The sequence below is a fragment of the Onychomys torridus genome, chromosome 1 (genome assembly GCF_903995425.1).
Source record: "Onychomys torridus chromosome 1, mOncTor1.1, whole genome shotgun sequence".
NCBI classification, from domain to species: domain Eukaryota; kingdom Metazoa; phylum Chordata; class Mammalia; order Rodentia; family Cricetidae; genus Onychomys; species Onychomys torridus.
Window position 1 is genome coordinate 84,309,847 of NC_050443.1, and position 16,011 is coordinate 84,325,857.

The window sequence follows — 16,011 nt, forward strand, 5'->3', positions numbered from 1 at the left end:
TCCAGTCCTTCCAGGGGCTCAAATCTGAGACACATAACTGGGGACCAACCTGGGGGTGCATTTTCACGGAGAACAGCCTCATTACTAGCTCGGGGAAAGCGAGGCCCACGCTCAGATTCTCCCTGTATTCCAACAATGACCACACCAGTGGCAGAGCGAGCTGGTCGGCCAAGGTCAGTGGCCACAATGAAGAGGACACGATCCCGAGGTCCCAGAGCTACAGGAGAGCGAGCCACACGGATTTCACCTGTGTAAGAGTCCACAGTGGTGCCAGGTGGTGGTGTGCCTGCCAACCGGTATAGAATGGAGGCATTGGCACCAGCATCACGATCTTCAGCTCGAAGTGTGGCTAGAGCCAGGGTTGGTGTACCGAGGCTAGGACCTGGGCGGGGTAGGCGGAGGCGCAGAGGACTGGTGGGGAAAGTCGGTGCGTGATCATTGACATCACGCACTGTGATGGTGATTGGTACTGTGGTGCTCAGGGGCCCAGCAGCTGCACCATCCACGGCATTCACAGAGAAGGAGTAGCTGGCACAGTGTTCTCTGTCCAAGGCAGTAGCTGTGCGCAGCTCTCCAGAGGTAGGCTCCAGTAGGAAGGCCCCTGCTGTACCTGCACCCAGGTAGTACATCACACGACCATTGTCCCCATCATCAGGGTCATGAGCCTGTAGTTGCAGTAGTAGGGTCCCTGCAGGTGCATCCTCGGGAACCTCCACAGAATAAGCAGGCACAGGAAAGGCTGGGGCATGGTCATTGGCATCCAGCACTCTCACTGTCACAAGCAAGGTGGCACTGAGGGCTGGCTGGCCTCCATCCTTGGCCTCTATCTGCAGCTGGAATGATGGCTCTACCTCCCGGTCTAGTGGCCTCATGGTGCCAAACTCCCCAGAAGTAAGATCTAGGACAAAGGCTCCTGAAGGATCTCCATCTGCAGAGAATATGCATATACAAACATGCACGTTAGCCCATGAGTAGGAGTAACTTGTAGGTAACAACAGGAATACAAGCCATAGAAGAGCTGGAAGAAAGGCAAAGAAACACAAAGGCAAAGAGAAAAGAGGAACACCAAGGGCAAAGAGGAACACTATATATAAATCACACAGAATGCGATCTTGGGACCCCTGAGTCCCCCAAGACCCTTTCAATATATATAATCAAAGTATTTTCATAAAACATTATATGCCTTTTCATTCTCACAAATGTAAAGTGGGGTTTGTGGGTGTTGTATGACATTCTCATTTGGTTAACAGAACACGTATTTGTGTACTGTGTTTTCCAGAATATTCTACGTTTAAAAAGAAAGTTATTTTTTCAGAGAGTCAATTTGCCCTGGTGACCTTTAGTTACATTTAAGATCATTGCAACCTCAATACTGTTCAACAGTTTGTTTGAAATCTTAACATTTTCTTATGCCTGTGGAGAAATAGCAAGCAATATCCTTAATCGTTTGTTCCTCTATGATATTTAATTTTTTGTAAGTTTTAATATGAAACACAGTAAATACTGTTTTTTAACATACTACCTATGAGCCCTTTGGGATTCTCAAAACTTAAAAGTATACCTGGCTTAGCAGTATAATCCCAGCTACTCTGGAGTCTGAAATTGGACAATCATGAGTTCAAGCCTGGCAACATAGTTGAGACCCTATCACATAGAACAAAGTTTTAAGAGTCCCCGAAACCAAAAACGTTTGAAAACAATTCATTCTGTAGAGAGACGAGTAAAAGGAATAGGATAAAGACAACAGGCATAGAGAAGGATAAAGAACTGGAGATGCTAGAAGAGGTAACTTAAATACACCGATCAGCTGGAAAGAAATAGACAGAAGAAGGGGAAAGAGACACAGAGACATTGTCACAAAATGACAAGAGCCAAGGAGCAGCAAGAACCAGGCAAGTAGGTGCTGGCCTTGTGGCCCTGGACGCCTCCTCTCACCCAGGATGCGGTACTGTAGCTTTCCATTGAGCCCCCTGTCTGGATCAGAGGCCCGTAGGGTGGTAAGGGTTTGGGGGTCCTGGCCTTCAGGCACTTCCAGGGAGAGGTGGGTGTTCCCAAAGGTTGGAGTATGGTCATTCTCATCTTCCACAGTCACTCGAACTATGGCATGAGTCATCAGGGGTGGCGAGCCCCTGTCCCGGGCATATACTGTGGAGAAACAAAATCAACAAGATCTACCCTATCTCATGCCATGGAGAAACCCATACACATGTTCACCAGGTACACACATAAAACAGAAAATGTCTATCTCACAGCACACCCTGGGGCACACAGATGGGCATACATAACACACATGTCAGAAAACACTCTTTTCCTTTCTACATCCCATGCTGACTATATGCAACTAGCTTCAGTTAGTGGTAATGTGTCAGAAACAATAAATTAGGTGTCAAAGCCTGAACTCAACTCTCAGCCCTGCCACTTCCAATCCCTGTTAGCTTGAGCAGGTCACTTAACCCCTCTGCTAAATGGCTTCAGTATAATCAAAGGAGTGTAAAGAATGCAGTATGCACTGGAAAATACGTGATGACAGGCTAGACGTTAGTTCATCTTACACTCTACCTTGAAACTCCCAAAATGTAACGGGAGCTGTGTTGTATACACTGCCTCTAGCTTTTGGAGGTCCTGTCAGTATACCTGTCAAGTTGATCTCCTCCTGCTCCTCCCGATCCAGGGCCCTCAGAGTCGTGAGAACTCCAGTGTTTGGGTCCAGAGAGAAGCTCTCGCCAGAGACACCCCCATAAGTCACTTGCCCATTGGCCCCTAAAGACAGGCAGCATGGAGGATGATCAGACGGTAAGTATATCTTTTGTTCCCTTGCTCTATCCCTCTAACAGTTCATTCCCTACTCCATCCCTTCCATAATTTATTCCTACAGGTCTTACCAAGGTCAGGGTCAGTTGCCTTCAGAGTGAGCAGAGATGTGCCAGGCGGACTGTTCTCACGAAGGAGGACGCTGTACTCTTGCTGAGGGAAAGCGGGTGCCTCGTCGTTGATGTCAACAACACTGACAGTCAGGAGTTGAGTGGATGAACGTGGCGGGGAGCCATGGTCCAGGGCTACCACTGTCAGTACGTGCTCAGCTCGTTGTTCTCGGTCCAGAGGCCGCACCACAGACAGCGCTCCTAGGCAGCAGTTAAGGAGGTTGGTAGCCAACTTCAGCATTCCTTGCACTTGAGCACCCTCCACACCTCCCACTCCAGACTCAACTCTCACCGGTGGTAGCGTGTAGCCGGAAGTGGCCGTCCCCTCCAGCCGCAAGGCGATAGGACACGCGGGCAGCCTCCCCCAGGTCTGGATCCCGAGCTACCACGTGCAGCGCCGCGGGTCCAGGCGGCTGATCCTCCGGGAGCCGCACCCGAGAAGGGGAGGCGAAAACTGGGGCGTTGTCGTTTTCATCCGTGACAAAGACGCGCGCCGAAACGCGCGCTGCCCGGCGGCGGCTGGCATTGGTTGGCCGGTCGGTGGCTTCCACCAGCAGCAACAGCGCCGGTGTAGTCTCCCGATCCAAGCCGCGGGGAGCGCTGAGCGCCCCGGTGCGCGCATCCAAGCGCAGGGCGGGCACCGGGGGCTCCTGCCGCAGCAGGCGGTATCGCACATCGCTGTTGGGACCTGGGCCATCTGCGTCCGATGCACGGAAAGTGTACAGCGTGGCGCCAGGATCGGGGTTCTCCGGTAGCGCCAGTGCCAGGGGGTCGCGCGGGAAAGCAGGAGCGTGCTCATTCTCGTCCTGCACACGCACCTGCACTCTCAACAGCCGCGCGCCTGCGCCTCCCGGCCCCTCGGCGCGCACCGTGAGCGAGCGCCAGGCCGGCCCGGCCTCGAAGTCCAAGGGACGCGCCAGGTACAGGCGACCAGAGACCGAGTCTAGAGCGAAGGTACCCTCGGGGTCGGCGCCACCCACCAGCGTGTAGGTGAGTGCACCCACATTGACTGGCTCCTGTGGGGCCACCGAACCCAATAAAGATCCAGGTCGAAGTCCTTCAGCTGCTGTCACCGTCAGGACTACAGGCACTGTTGCTCCAGGGTCAGGTTCAGTGAGATCCGGTGACTCCACCGCGCGGGTGGAGGGAAGCACCTATTACGCACCAGAGTGGGGGAGGGGGAACTGAATCAGGAGGATTTGTGTAAACGAGGGTCTGTGCTGGCTTCTTGGGTAGTAGGGAAGGTTAGTCAGAGTGGACTGACAAAGAGTCCAAGGATCTCAAGAAGCTGAATCTATAGGAGGGGACCCAGACCAGGGGACTTTAGGAAAGGCAGCCATACCTGCACCAGCAGTTGCAGGCTGGCACTTCGAGGGGGGCTGCCTTGGTCGTGAGCGCTCAGAGTTAGCACATAGTGGGGCCGCTCTGCTCTAACCAGGGATGCGGCCGTGTGCAGTTCTCCTGTGTGAGGATGCAGAGAGAAGAGCTCCGAGCCAGGACCTGGGGACAAGCAGAGGAAGGATGAGGTTTTGGCAGCCAGAGCAAGAAAGGCCATGCAAGCGCTGATCGCTGCTCCCAGGCTCTCTCCTCCCTGCCCTCATACCAGTTAGGGTGTACAGGATGGTCCCGTTCTCCCCCTCATCTGGATCTTTGGCCTGCAGAGTAGTCACCAGTGTTCCTGGAGGCACGCGGTCTGGCACCTGTGGGAACACAACTCACCTACAGTTGTCTCCTTCCACTGCTTAAAATAACCCAGAATTGGCTTCCATTCACTTATGTATAGGAGGAACTGTTTTCCTTTTGTCTTACACCTGTTCTAGGAGGGAGTCTCTCTTACCTATATGCACAGCTCAATCGGGAGACCCCTCCCCATCTCTCTTATACTTCTTCAGAATGTGGTCCTGACACTTTACTCACCTGTATAGGGAGGCCCCCACCAGCAGCCCCTGAAGCCTGCAGGAAAGTGGGACTGTTGTCATTGAGGTCGAGTACTGCAACATGCACAGTGCCTGTGGCACTGCGAGGCGGACTCCCCCCATCCTGCACGTGCACCAGGAGCTGGAAGCTGCTCTGCTGCTCTCGGTCCAGGGTTTGGAGTGTAGTTACCTCTCCTGGAAGTGAAGATGGAGATTGTGATGGGTTGTTTTAGGATTCAGAGCCTGGGAACTACAGATAAGTAGTGGCTGGGTAAGTACCAGAGCCAAACTCCAGTCTGAATCCCAATGCTTATAGCCAAGATCTGGGCTGGAGATCTTGTCTGGGTATTTGCCAGTCTGGAGATGAGGTTGTGAGGTCTCAGTGCTTACCAGTCTGGGGGTGGATGCGGAAGGCCTTGCTGTCTTCTGACAGCTGTCGAAGGCTGTAGGTCAGACGCCCATTAGGTCCTGAATCTCTGTCAGTGGCAAAGACTCGGCCTACACTTGTCCCTGGAGGCTGATTCTCTGCTACAGCCAGGAAGGTGGGCTCTTCAGACAAGCGAGGACTGTGGTCATTTTGGTTGAGGATGCTGACCCTGACAGTGGCTGTGCCTGTCTGTTGCCCTAATTCAGCTTTGGAACCAGATACAGCCATCACCTTCAATGTGTATAACTCCTGGGACTCACGGTCCAGTGCTGCCCGTACCCACAGCCACCCACTCTGTGGCTCTAGGCCAAAGGGGTTACTGGCTCCATCTGCTGCTAGATGATAAGTGACAGGGCTGCCATCTGGTGCCTGGGCCTGCACTTGCAAGATCTGAGTTCCAGTGGTAGTGCCTGAGGGCAAGTCCACACGGTAGGTAGGGCTGTCAAATTTTGGAGCCAGCCCATGGACGCCCAAGTCCTGTATCACCACACGAAGCCGAAAGTGGCTGGTGCGTGGTGGGGAGCCTCCATCCCGGGCCTCCACCTCCAACTCATGGGCTGGTCTCCCTGGAGGCCCCAGAGGTCCCATAAGCCGGACATGGCCTGTGACGGGATCCACCGTGAACACTCCATCACCTCCAGCAAGTAGACTAAAGGTGACTTGACTATTAGCAGCCGAGTCTGGGTCTAGAGCACGCAGCGTGTAGATGGGAGTCCCTGGGGCAGTGTCTTGTGGGAGTAATACGGTGTCTTCAGGGGCAGGGAAGGCAGGAGAGTTGTCATTCACATCATCCAGCAGCACACGCACCCGAGCCACAGCAAAAGCTGGGGGGATTCCACTGCCTGCTCGAACTTCTAGCTCTACCACGGGTCCCAGAAGCTCCCGGTCCAGAGGGCGGAGTGTTTTTAATAGCCCTGAGGGTGAATCTAGGGAGAAGAGCCCTCGGGGGTCCCCACCTGATAGTGTGAGGGTCACAGGCCCTAAGCGACCTAGGGAGAAAGAGAGAAACATCAGGAAAGGGGTATGGGTCACCTATTAATGTTCCCACGTTTGTGCTTTACACAGTATTAAGAAAGGGGAGGGCTTGATGCTGGGGGAGGGGCTTGGACCTGCCTCAACTAAATGTACCAAGCTCCGCTGACTCCCTATGGAAGGCCTTACCTTTTTGGAAGAGGGAATGGAGTGTGGGGAGGGAAGGCTGGGGAGGGGAGTGGGAGGAGGGAAGAGAGAGGGATCTGTGGTTAGTATGTAAAATAAATAAAAAATTTCTTAATAAAGAAAAAATATTTTTTTAAAAAGGAAAGGAGCAGGTGTTGGCAGGGAAACTGGTTGGCATTAGGGTGATGTTCATGTGCCATACTATTTTGTATTAGAGCTCCCAGTGGTGTGCTGCTCTGGGGTCACCCTGAGATGGTACTGGAAGACAATATTGGGATATCTGATACCTGGTGGGTTGTGTGCTTGGACTATGCCCACACTGGTGCCTGGTGCCACATCCTCTGGCACTGAGAAAACATACTGTAGTTGTTCAAATATAGGTGGTGTGGGGGTTCCAGGCACAATGCTGATGTTGACTCGGGCAACGGGTTCTGCTTTCAGGCCACCTCCATCCTGAGCGCCAATCTCCAGCTGCACCACAGAATTAGCCCGTCTGGCCAAGGGCCAGGCTACTGTCAACAGCCCTGGAGAAGGAAGAGAAGCAAAAGCAGATGAGGGAAAGAACAGGGAAAGGTCCCAGAAAGAGGAGGCAATATATCATTTAGGTGGGTGGAACGAGGGGGCTGATAGCAGGTCCTGGTGATGGGAGGATCCTCACCTGAGTGTGCATCCAGTGCAAAGAGTGGGGGACTATTGCCAGCCAGGATGTGGTAGGAGAGTCGCCCATGGGGTCCCTGGTCAGGGTCATGGGCATGCACTCTCAGCACAGCTGTGCCTGGTGTGCTCTGAGCACTCAGGCTGGCAGCATACTCCCGTGGATAAAACCGAGGTGGGTTGTCATTCTCGTCAGCCACAAACACCTTCACATACACTATGGACTTGAGGCCTCCCTGGTGGAACATGTAACCATCAGTCAGTAGGCCTTGTCGAGCCTTGGTGAGAACTCTACCCCAATATCCCTGGCCAAGGTTCATTTACTTACCCCATCCACAGCTGTTACTGTGAAGTCAAAGCTTGAAGGTCCCTGGTCACGGTCCAGGGTCCGAGTGGTACATACATCACCACTGTGGGCATCAATGCGGAATGGGGGAGATCCAGAAGCTCCAAGCCCAGCACCCAAGGAATAGGAGAGGAGGCCAAATGGACCACTGTCCGCATCTGTGGCTGTCACCTGGGGAGAGGCTGGGGTAAGTGATGCCCCCTCTTGCTGGTCAGAAAAGTCAGAGCTAAACTGAGATTAGAAAGCGTTGCTGGTGCCCAAAGACCCTGGATGGTGCACACACAGAGGACCAGAACACGGACCAAAACCCAACCCCAGGCCAGAACCCACCACTTAGGTTCCTGGGAGGCTCTGGTTACAATTTTTTTTTTTTTTTTTGTGTTTGTGTGTGTGTGTGTGTGTGTGTGTGTGTGTGTGTGTTAAATGGCAAATAAGACCCTGCCAAGGCTGAACCTTGGAAACAGCCCTTTACTGTGGCTGTGGGTCCAGATATCCCAGGAGACAGACTTTCTTCTGCATGAATCCCTGTGGGCAGTGGCACAGCTGCAATCATCAATCTGTAACCTTGTTTGATGTGTGCTTGAAGGCGCTTTAATATATAGTAGTGTTGATTCATTAACACTGACTTCACAGACACAATACAGTAAAGATGCAGCCATGGTATACTTAGTTACTGTAACTTCTGTCTAACTAAAGCTTATCTAATGCATGTATTTTATTCTGAAAGGCATAAAACTAGGCAGAGCTCTATCGTTCTACTTGGGGATTGTTTTAAACAGCAAAATCACTAATAGAAAGCACAAAAACAACAAAATAGAGCTCAGAAAGGACACGTGGTTACAGGACAAGAGCTGAGACAAGAAGAAAAATGTCACCTGTTTCAACCTCAAGCTGGGAACCTAGATATGAGGCAACTCGTGGCTGCATGTGTCTAGGGTTACAGATAAATTTTACAGAGTAATGAACCTGCACATAACAAGGACCAACCACAAAGTAGCGTACTAAGGGCAGCAAACTCTAATTCCAGAGGATCACAGGAAACTACTATCCTCATAAAGTCTCCTAATCACTTCAAGCAGAGAATTGGTTGATGGATAGTTACTAAGATTGATATTTTAAGTCTAATCTTGTGTGCAGGGAGTCTTGTTTTTGTTTTGAGATGGAGATCTCACTATGCAGCTCAGGCTGGCCGTAAACTTATGATCCTCCTGCCTCACCCTCCTGAGTGCTAGGATTGCCACCAATCCCAGTTTACATGTCTAATCTTTACTGAGCGTGTTCATTACACAGTTGAGTCTGATCACTACAGGGTCTGTTCTGTGGTTTCTGAATGTGGCTCATGCACTTTAGCCTAGGACAGGGCCAGGTACACAGTACATGCTCTGTGCATATTTGTGCATTGAGTGAATAGGCATCCAGTCACCCTGCTTTGTAACAAAACTTTCTTTCACGCTCAGTTTTACACATTGAGCGCACACTAGTCCCTCCATAGTGGGCTAGCTGGTGGCTGATTGCTGCAGGCTGTGACAAAGTGCTCTTTGTGGGTAGAGAGACCTCAGGGTCATGATATGCTGCAAGAGGAAGCTGCAGAGTTTCCCTTCTTGGCCAGAAAATGTGCTCAGAAAGAAAGCTGGCCAAGGATTTCTGATTGTTGCCCAGGCCCTTGACAGAAATGATCTGTGCCATTGTTTATCCTCCTGAGAGACATTAAGACCCTGCCATGGCTGAACCCTGGAAACAGCTCCTGCTCCAGCTCTTTATGGTGGCTGTGGGCCCGGATATCCCCGGGAGACGGACTTCCCCCTTGCATCTATCCCCAGTGGTAGCAACACAGTTGCAGCTGCCTTCAGGAGCTGTTAAACACCTCTGCCCTCTGACTCTGCTGCAGGAAGAAAGCAATAAACAGTGGTCGGGGGAAGTTGTCAGGAAGTGATCCCCAAAAGGCGCAGAGGCCTTTGACTGGAAATGGCCAAGGCAGAAGTGGATTTCCTGAGCTCAGAGCTGACTCTGTAAATGCAGACTGTTTTCAGCAGCTTCCTTCTCAGCTCTGTCTCCCATGCTGCATCAGTGCTGTTAGAAGCGTCATGCCTCCCTTTTATCTGCACTTGACCCCCACCTTTTATCAGATGCACCATTTCAAGGACAAAAGAAAGACCCTTTTCTATAAACTCTAACATTCCTACCAGACTCTGAACTTACAGTACCTTCCCATCCTGACATCCTTCCTCTGTACACCCCCCATTCTGATTTCTTGCTACTATCATAATCTGCTTTTCCCCACTACTGGTTCACCCTCACCACTGGCCCTTCTCCACTTACTGTGCTCTGGCTGCTTTTATTCACCCTGTTCCCTGGGCTTTCTCCTTAGCCTTTTTTTCCCCCACTTTCCCAGCCTCAGGAAACATCTCTAGTAAGCTTTAAGCTTAGGGGACCATTCCCCTAGACTGCAAACTGTACATCCCGATGCCTGTTCAACATCTCTACCTGGATGTCCCAGGCTGATCTTAAATCTAAGCTGTCCAGTATTAAACTCATGATCCTTTCAAACTTGCTGACTCTTCCATCCATTCACTCAAGCCCAAAGTTAATTCTTGCCTTTCCCTTGCCTGGTCTATCAATCAGCCAGGGATTCAGTAAGTCTTCATTATCCTCCTTGTATTGAGTGTGTCTTGCCATCTGAGCCATTCTCCCTTGGACTATCCTAATTCCTTTCTTATAGGTGTCTGACCCTCCGACCCATACTTAAATTAAGGATTCTCAACCTTGATACTGCTGACATTTTAGGCCAGATTATTTTTTAAGTCTGGAGACTATTGTATTCTTTTGTTGTTGGTGGTGGTTTTTTGTTTTGTTTTGTTTTTTTGAGACAGGGTTTCTCTGTGTAGCTTTGGAGCCTGGCCTGGAACTCACTCTGTAGACCAGGCTGACATCGAACTATCCACCTGCCTCTGCCTCCCGAGTGCTGGGATTAAAGGCATGCGCCACCACCGCCCACATTGTTTTCTTTATATCATGGTTTATAGCAGCACCCTGGACCTCTACCTCACTAGATACTGGGAGCATCTCATAACTTATAATGATACAAAATGTCTAACTATTGTTAAATATCTCCTCTGGAAGGTAAAACTGCCCCCAGCTGTAAACCACTAGCTTATACTGACAGCCAGTTGAGAGACAAATTTGATCATTTTACTTCTGTACGTAAAAGAAAACTTCAATATTTTATATAGGAAAAACAAATTCCTTGGCTTGGTGTGGGCTCCTCCCTGGCTGGCCTTCCCACATAATCTCATCTTTTCATCTCACATTTCAAGCTGCAGCAATACAGAACGACTTGGAGCCCCTTAAACAGGTCAGGTTCTCTCAGTCCTCTGCAGGTGTCACCTAGCTTGGAGCCTTTCACCTGTCTGATACCCCACAAAGTCCCTCTTATTCTGTAGGTTTCAACTCAAAAGTCCTTGTGCTTTGGGAAAACATCCATACTGCCTATTACCCCATCATGGAAGTTTCCTTATTGCAATAAGCTGTTTCTTTGCAAAGTAAGGCTTATTCAGTTTGGGTTTATTCATTACTATATTCTGTATCCTTAATACAGTGACTGGCATATGTGATGGATATTTAATAAATACACATTGAATAAATCAAGTGTTAAGACTTTGTAACAGTTATGAACTCCCAGTGGGCATTTTTATCTTTCCTTCATTGTTTCTACCAACAAACACTCCAGGAAACCACCTGGAAAGTTGTTCTTGTGCTTCAGGGACTAGCAGGGAGAGGAGAAGTTTGGAAGCAATAATCCACTGTCCTGGCCAAAAGAGTACACACATGTGAGAGTGGGTGGTGGGAGCCAGACAGCAGCAAGCAAGCAAACGTCCAGGATCTGGCCAGAAGGCAAGAGATCAGGCACTGGCCCTAGAAGTCTGGGCCAGCAGACAGCCCTGAGAAGATACTCAGGGGTTTGCCATACATCAAGACTGGTCTCTTAAGTGACCTCCCTGCCCTCAGTCTTCCCTCTTACAGCTATAGTTCATGGTCATCTTTCCAAAAGACATGTTGACCTTACTATGATTTTTAAGAAAAATTCAAAGCCTGTGATCTAGCCTGTTAACTATTTTGTCTTCTCTTCCAACAAGGCTTTTTCATCTGTATAACTGAAGCCAGTCTGAACAATATAGTCTTAACATCGTGGTGTTTATTCGATAGCTTTCTGTAGGCTGGGTGTCTATGTCCACACATCACACAGTATTCATTTAGCAAAGTATCATTAGTTCTTCCGGGTCCCTCCACTGGGCTTCCAAAGCACTTCATTCAGTTAATTGGTGTATCTCCCTATCTAGACTGGGTCCTGCCCGAGAACAGGAATCTCTTTTTCTTGTTCTCTGCTCTGAGCACATTGCTGGGCTTACGGTGCTGAGGGATGATTTATCACTCACACATCGATCCATCTATCCTTCACCCTTAAAGCCAGTTAGCTACTTTAAAACAAAAAGCAAACAAACAATCTAATCATGCCCTTCCTGGCTCAAAGTGCAATGATTTCCTTTGTTTTCCAAGTAAAGTCCTAACACATGGTGGCCAAAGATTTCTGCAATATAGCCTCAGACTGTGTCCTTAGGTTCATGTTCCCCCTTCTCTCTCCTCTTCCCCTGAGAGGCCTTCTTTCTGTATACATGAGGATCCTACTAGATTGTTCTTATTATTTCTCATCCTTGTCCTTGAGTCTTTGTGTCCCATCAAGGCTCCCATGCAAGGGAAAGGATGGAGATTTCTCCCAGAAGAGCCTAACATTGGACTAAGAATAGAGGACACCATAAATGCTGACATAGTCCTTGTGAAATAGGAGCCATATGGGTATTCAAAAACTCCTTCTCTGTAGCTTTGAGACTTTGCAGAAAGTTTCCTTACACACGACACTTTTCTTCCATATCCCATCTTAATTTCCTCTACTGCCAAGATTACTGGTTTCAGCTCCTGCACCTTAATCTCATCGTCTCATTACACCATCTGCAACCATCTGATGTTGGAGCTTAGAGAACAAGACCAAACCCTCTGGCAGCACTTGCAAAGCTAGGCCCCTGCTCTGAGGTCCTCTGTGGGCCTCAGACCTACTCTTGTCCACAGTTAGTGGGTAGGGCCTACCTACCTGCAGAAAACACGTTCCAGGCTGGGTACCTTCCGGCAGTGAGGCATTGTAGAAAGTTCTCTGGAACTGGGGCTCATTGTCATTCACATCTTGTAAGGCCACACTAACTGTGGCAGAGGAGACTAAAGGGGGCAGGCCCCCGTCCGTGGCTACCACAATAAGCTGTGGCTGAGTTTCTAGTTCATAGTCCAGTGTGGCAGCTGTGGTAATGATGCCTGAGGTGGGATCAATGGAAAACCAGTGAGTGTGAGTGCCAGGAGCCAGACTATAGGTGACCTGACCGTTGGTGCCTTGATCAGGATCCCGGGCAGTCACCCGTACCACAAAGCTGCCAGGCAGTGCCACTTCAGGCAGAGGCTCAGGTCGGTAGAGCTGGCGGTCAAAGGCAGGCGCATTGTCATTGACATCAGTGACGTGTAGCACAAAGGCAGCTTCAGCCCGGAGTGGGGGTGAGCCTGAGTCTGTAGCCGTAACTCGCAAGTTATAAACATCCCTCTCCTCCCGGTCCAGCCTCCGAGCCACGCACACCAGGTAGATGACACTGTCTTGGGTACTCAGGGCAAAGTGGCCCTCTCCGCCCTCCAGGGACACATTGACGTGAGCAAAGTCACCATCGTCTGGATCTGACACAGAGATTCGAGCAACAAGCTGTCCAGGGGGGGCAGCCTCAGACACTCGGGGGGAGCCATCAGCACTCAGGAAGATGACAGTCATGGAGGGCTGATTGTCATTGGCATCTCGCACATGCACTGTCACAAAAGCTGAACCCAGCTCTGGGTGAGCCCCACCATCCCGTGCCTGTACCACCAGTTCATGGACTCGCCTTTGTTCAAAGTCCAAAGGGCGCTCCAGCCTGAGAAGCCCTGTGTGTGAATCAATGGAGAAGGGTCCATCACCTTCACTCTGTCTCCTGTTGATCTCATAAGTCACAGCTCCATTGGCACCAGCGTCAGCATCAGATGCAAACACTTTCAAGACAGGACTTCCAGGGGCCAGACTCTCAGATACCACAGCATGGTATCGGCTTTGATTGAAAGCTGGGGCATGGTCATTGATATCCAGCAGTGTCACATCCAGCAGCGCCTGGGCCCTCCGAGGAGGTGAGCCACCATCGTAGGCCTCTAGCTGCAACATGTAGTGTGAGCGGTTCTCCCGGTCTAGTTCTCCAGCAACAACCAGCTCAGGCACTGGAGCTCCATCAGGACCAGGACGCATCTCCAGCCTGAAGGTCTCTCCAGCCCCATCACCAGATAGTGCATAGCCTTGGGTTCCTAGCCGACCAGCATCTGCATCACGAGCAGGCTCCAGTGGGTAGCGTGTACCAAGAGCTGTATGTTCAGGTATCTGCAGGGCAGCCCGAGCCTGAGGGAAAGCTGGTGCATGGTCATTGATATCAGCCACCCTCACTGTAACTTCGACTGTGGCACCATCAGGAGTGACTGCAGTGAAACGGTAACGGTCTCTCCGCTCACGGTCCAGGACACGAGCTGTACGGACTACCCCACTGTGCTCATCAATAGCGAGGTCTGTGCCCACACCACTGCCTTCCTGGGCAGAGATGAAGTACATGGGAGGAGGCGCTGTGCCTGGTGGAAGCCCTGCACTAATGTCTCCAATTAGTGTGCCTGCTGGTTGTTCCTCATCTATCTGTAGGTCCAGGCTCCCAGCTTGACCCCAGGTTCCTGGCACTCTAGCCCCCAACAGCACCAGCAGTGGCAGTAGGAGAAGAGTCCTGAGGCTCTTCATGCCAGGACAGGAGAGTGCAACACCCAGCTCCTTCTGCATGGCAGGTGCAGTCCAGCTGGAGCTCCAGCTCCAGAACAGACTACTAGCCCAGCTTGATTTCAGGATTTGGATCAGATCCAACCTGGGCTCTAGCTGCAGTTCAGGCTCCCTGACCTAAGAGAAAAGCAGAGGGAAAAGGTCACTATAGGGGAAGGATTAAGAGGTCAGAGAGACTGGGAATCGGGCCACACCAAATCTCAGACATGTTCAGTAACAGCAGGGGCTTGAGCAGCAGCTCATCCATTTCTAGTCCTTGGGAATCTGTACTTTGGGATTCCCCAGAGTCTCCTCCAGTCTGCCCCCTGGCAAACCCCTGAACCTCATCTTTAAGCAGATTATTCCATCTCCTATTTTTCAGGTCTAAAAGCCTACAAACTTCCCTTTTCTATTTCTAAACTTAAAACTCTTTTCTCTCTCTCTCTCTCTCTCTCTCTCTCTCTCTCTCTCTCTCTCTTTCTTTCTTTCTTTTTCCACCCAGGACTAATACCCCCTTTCTAGCCTCAATAGCCATGTTTGTGGTAATCATGCTTGAATTGTCAACCCTTTCCTCTCTGCTAGACTTTTACCATTATTTAAACATCCAGTGCCCAGTACTCTCTAATCCACAAGAGATGAGTGCCAACTACAAGAAAAAAGGAAACAGGCCCTGGTTTCATGAACCTTCTAACTAGGACTTGAACAGTTAGTCATATATATGATAGGGTTATGAAGAAGCCTTGAAAGCAAAAGTGGATGCAAGGGGCTTAACAGAGTCACAGGGCCACTTCCTATTCTGAGGAAGTGTCATTTCAACTCAAGAGCCAAATGGTTGGTAGGTGTTTGGTGGGCAGAGATGAGAAATATAGGAGAATAATTCTGGAAAAGTAAACAGAATTTGGAAGGGCTTAGAGTCCACACTAGAAGAAGAGCAGAGAATGTCTACAAATAGTTAGGAAGCATCGTCTGTGAGGTGTAATGTTGATATAGAGAGTATTTAAAGGGCAGGAACTCATATACACAGAATACTGAAGATTTTGACATTATCCTAAGTGCAAAAGGAAGCTATTGAAGCATTTCAACAAATGCCACAATGACTTACACACAAAAACAAGCACATGCAGATAGGGCAAGGAAGAGGGTTAGGTATGGCGCTGTTTCCATGCTGATTTGGATGCGTGTCAGCAATAAAAAATGGGGAGTGATGGGGAAGTGTGTGGGGAAGGGACTGGGGTAGAATGGGCAGGGCTTGATGACTGCTTGACGGCAGGGGATGAGGGAATAGAAATATCAAGGATGGGGGCAAATTTCTAGTGGAAATGACCAGCTGGACAAAGTGTCCTAGAAATAAAACCAGAGAGAGGAGGTGCCTCTCGGAGCCCTCTAAAGAGGGCTCCAGAATCAGCGGTGAGGTGGAGCAGAGGCTGATGGGAGGCAGCTACAGGGGAAGGAAGGCAGTCACAAGTTACCCCTCCCTGTAAGGCTGTTTCATTTGCCCTCTCTGTCGCCTTCTGCCTCCCTCGCCCCATGCATGTTTCTCTGTGACAGCTCTCCCACTGAGCCGGTCTTCTTCTTACTGGATCATTCTGCATCACTGACCACTAACTCTCTGAAATCCACTCCTCCTGGCTTTACCACCATGTCTGTCCACACTTTTACCTGTCCACTCCTCAGGCTCCTTCAAA

The 16,011-nt window shown here is 50.2% G+C and overlaps 1 protein-coding gene across 2 annotated transcripts in view; it reads right to left on the bottom strand.

Moving 5' to 3' along the window:
- Nucleotides 1–16,011, bottom strand: part of Dchs1 (dachsous cadherin-related 1) — a 34,471-nt gene that overhangs the window by 5,371 nt on the left and 13,089 nt on the right. For both annotated transcript variants that reach the window (XM_036190044.1, XM_036190053.1), the window contains exons 2-14: nt 12,566–14,464; nt 7,405–7,593; nt 7,081–7,312; nt 6,710–6,946; nt 5,228–6,253; nt 4,839–5,032; nt 4,525–4,621; nt 4,264–4,421; nt 3,214–4,075; nt 2,883–3,122; nt 2,635–2,760; nt 1,936–2,145; nt 50–928 (exon numbers count right to left, since the gene is read on the bottom strand). In XM_036190044.1, coding sequence (XP_036045937.1) covers nt 50–928; nt 1,936–2,145; nt 2,635–2,760; nt 2,883–3,122; nt 3,214–4,075; nt 4,264–4,421; nt 4,525–4,621; nt 4,839–5,032; nt 5,228–6,253; nt 6,710–6,946; nt 7,081–7,312; nt 7,405–7,593; nt 12,566–14,350 — 6,235 coding nt within the window. In that variant the 5' untranslated portion in view covers nt 14,351–14,464. The remainder of the gene's footprint in view (nt 1–49; nt 929–1,935; nt 2,146–2,634; nt 2,761–2,882; nt 3,123–3,213; nt 4,076–4,263; nt 4,422–4,524; nt 4,622–4,838; nt 5,033–5,227; nt 6,254–6,709; nt 6,947–7,080; nt 7,313–7,404; nt 7,594–12,565; nt 14,465–16,011) is intronic.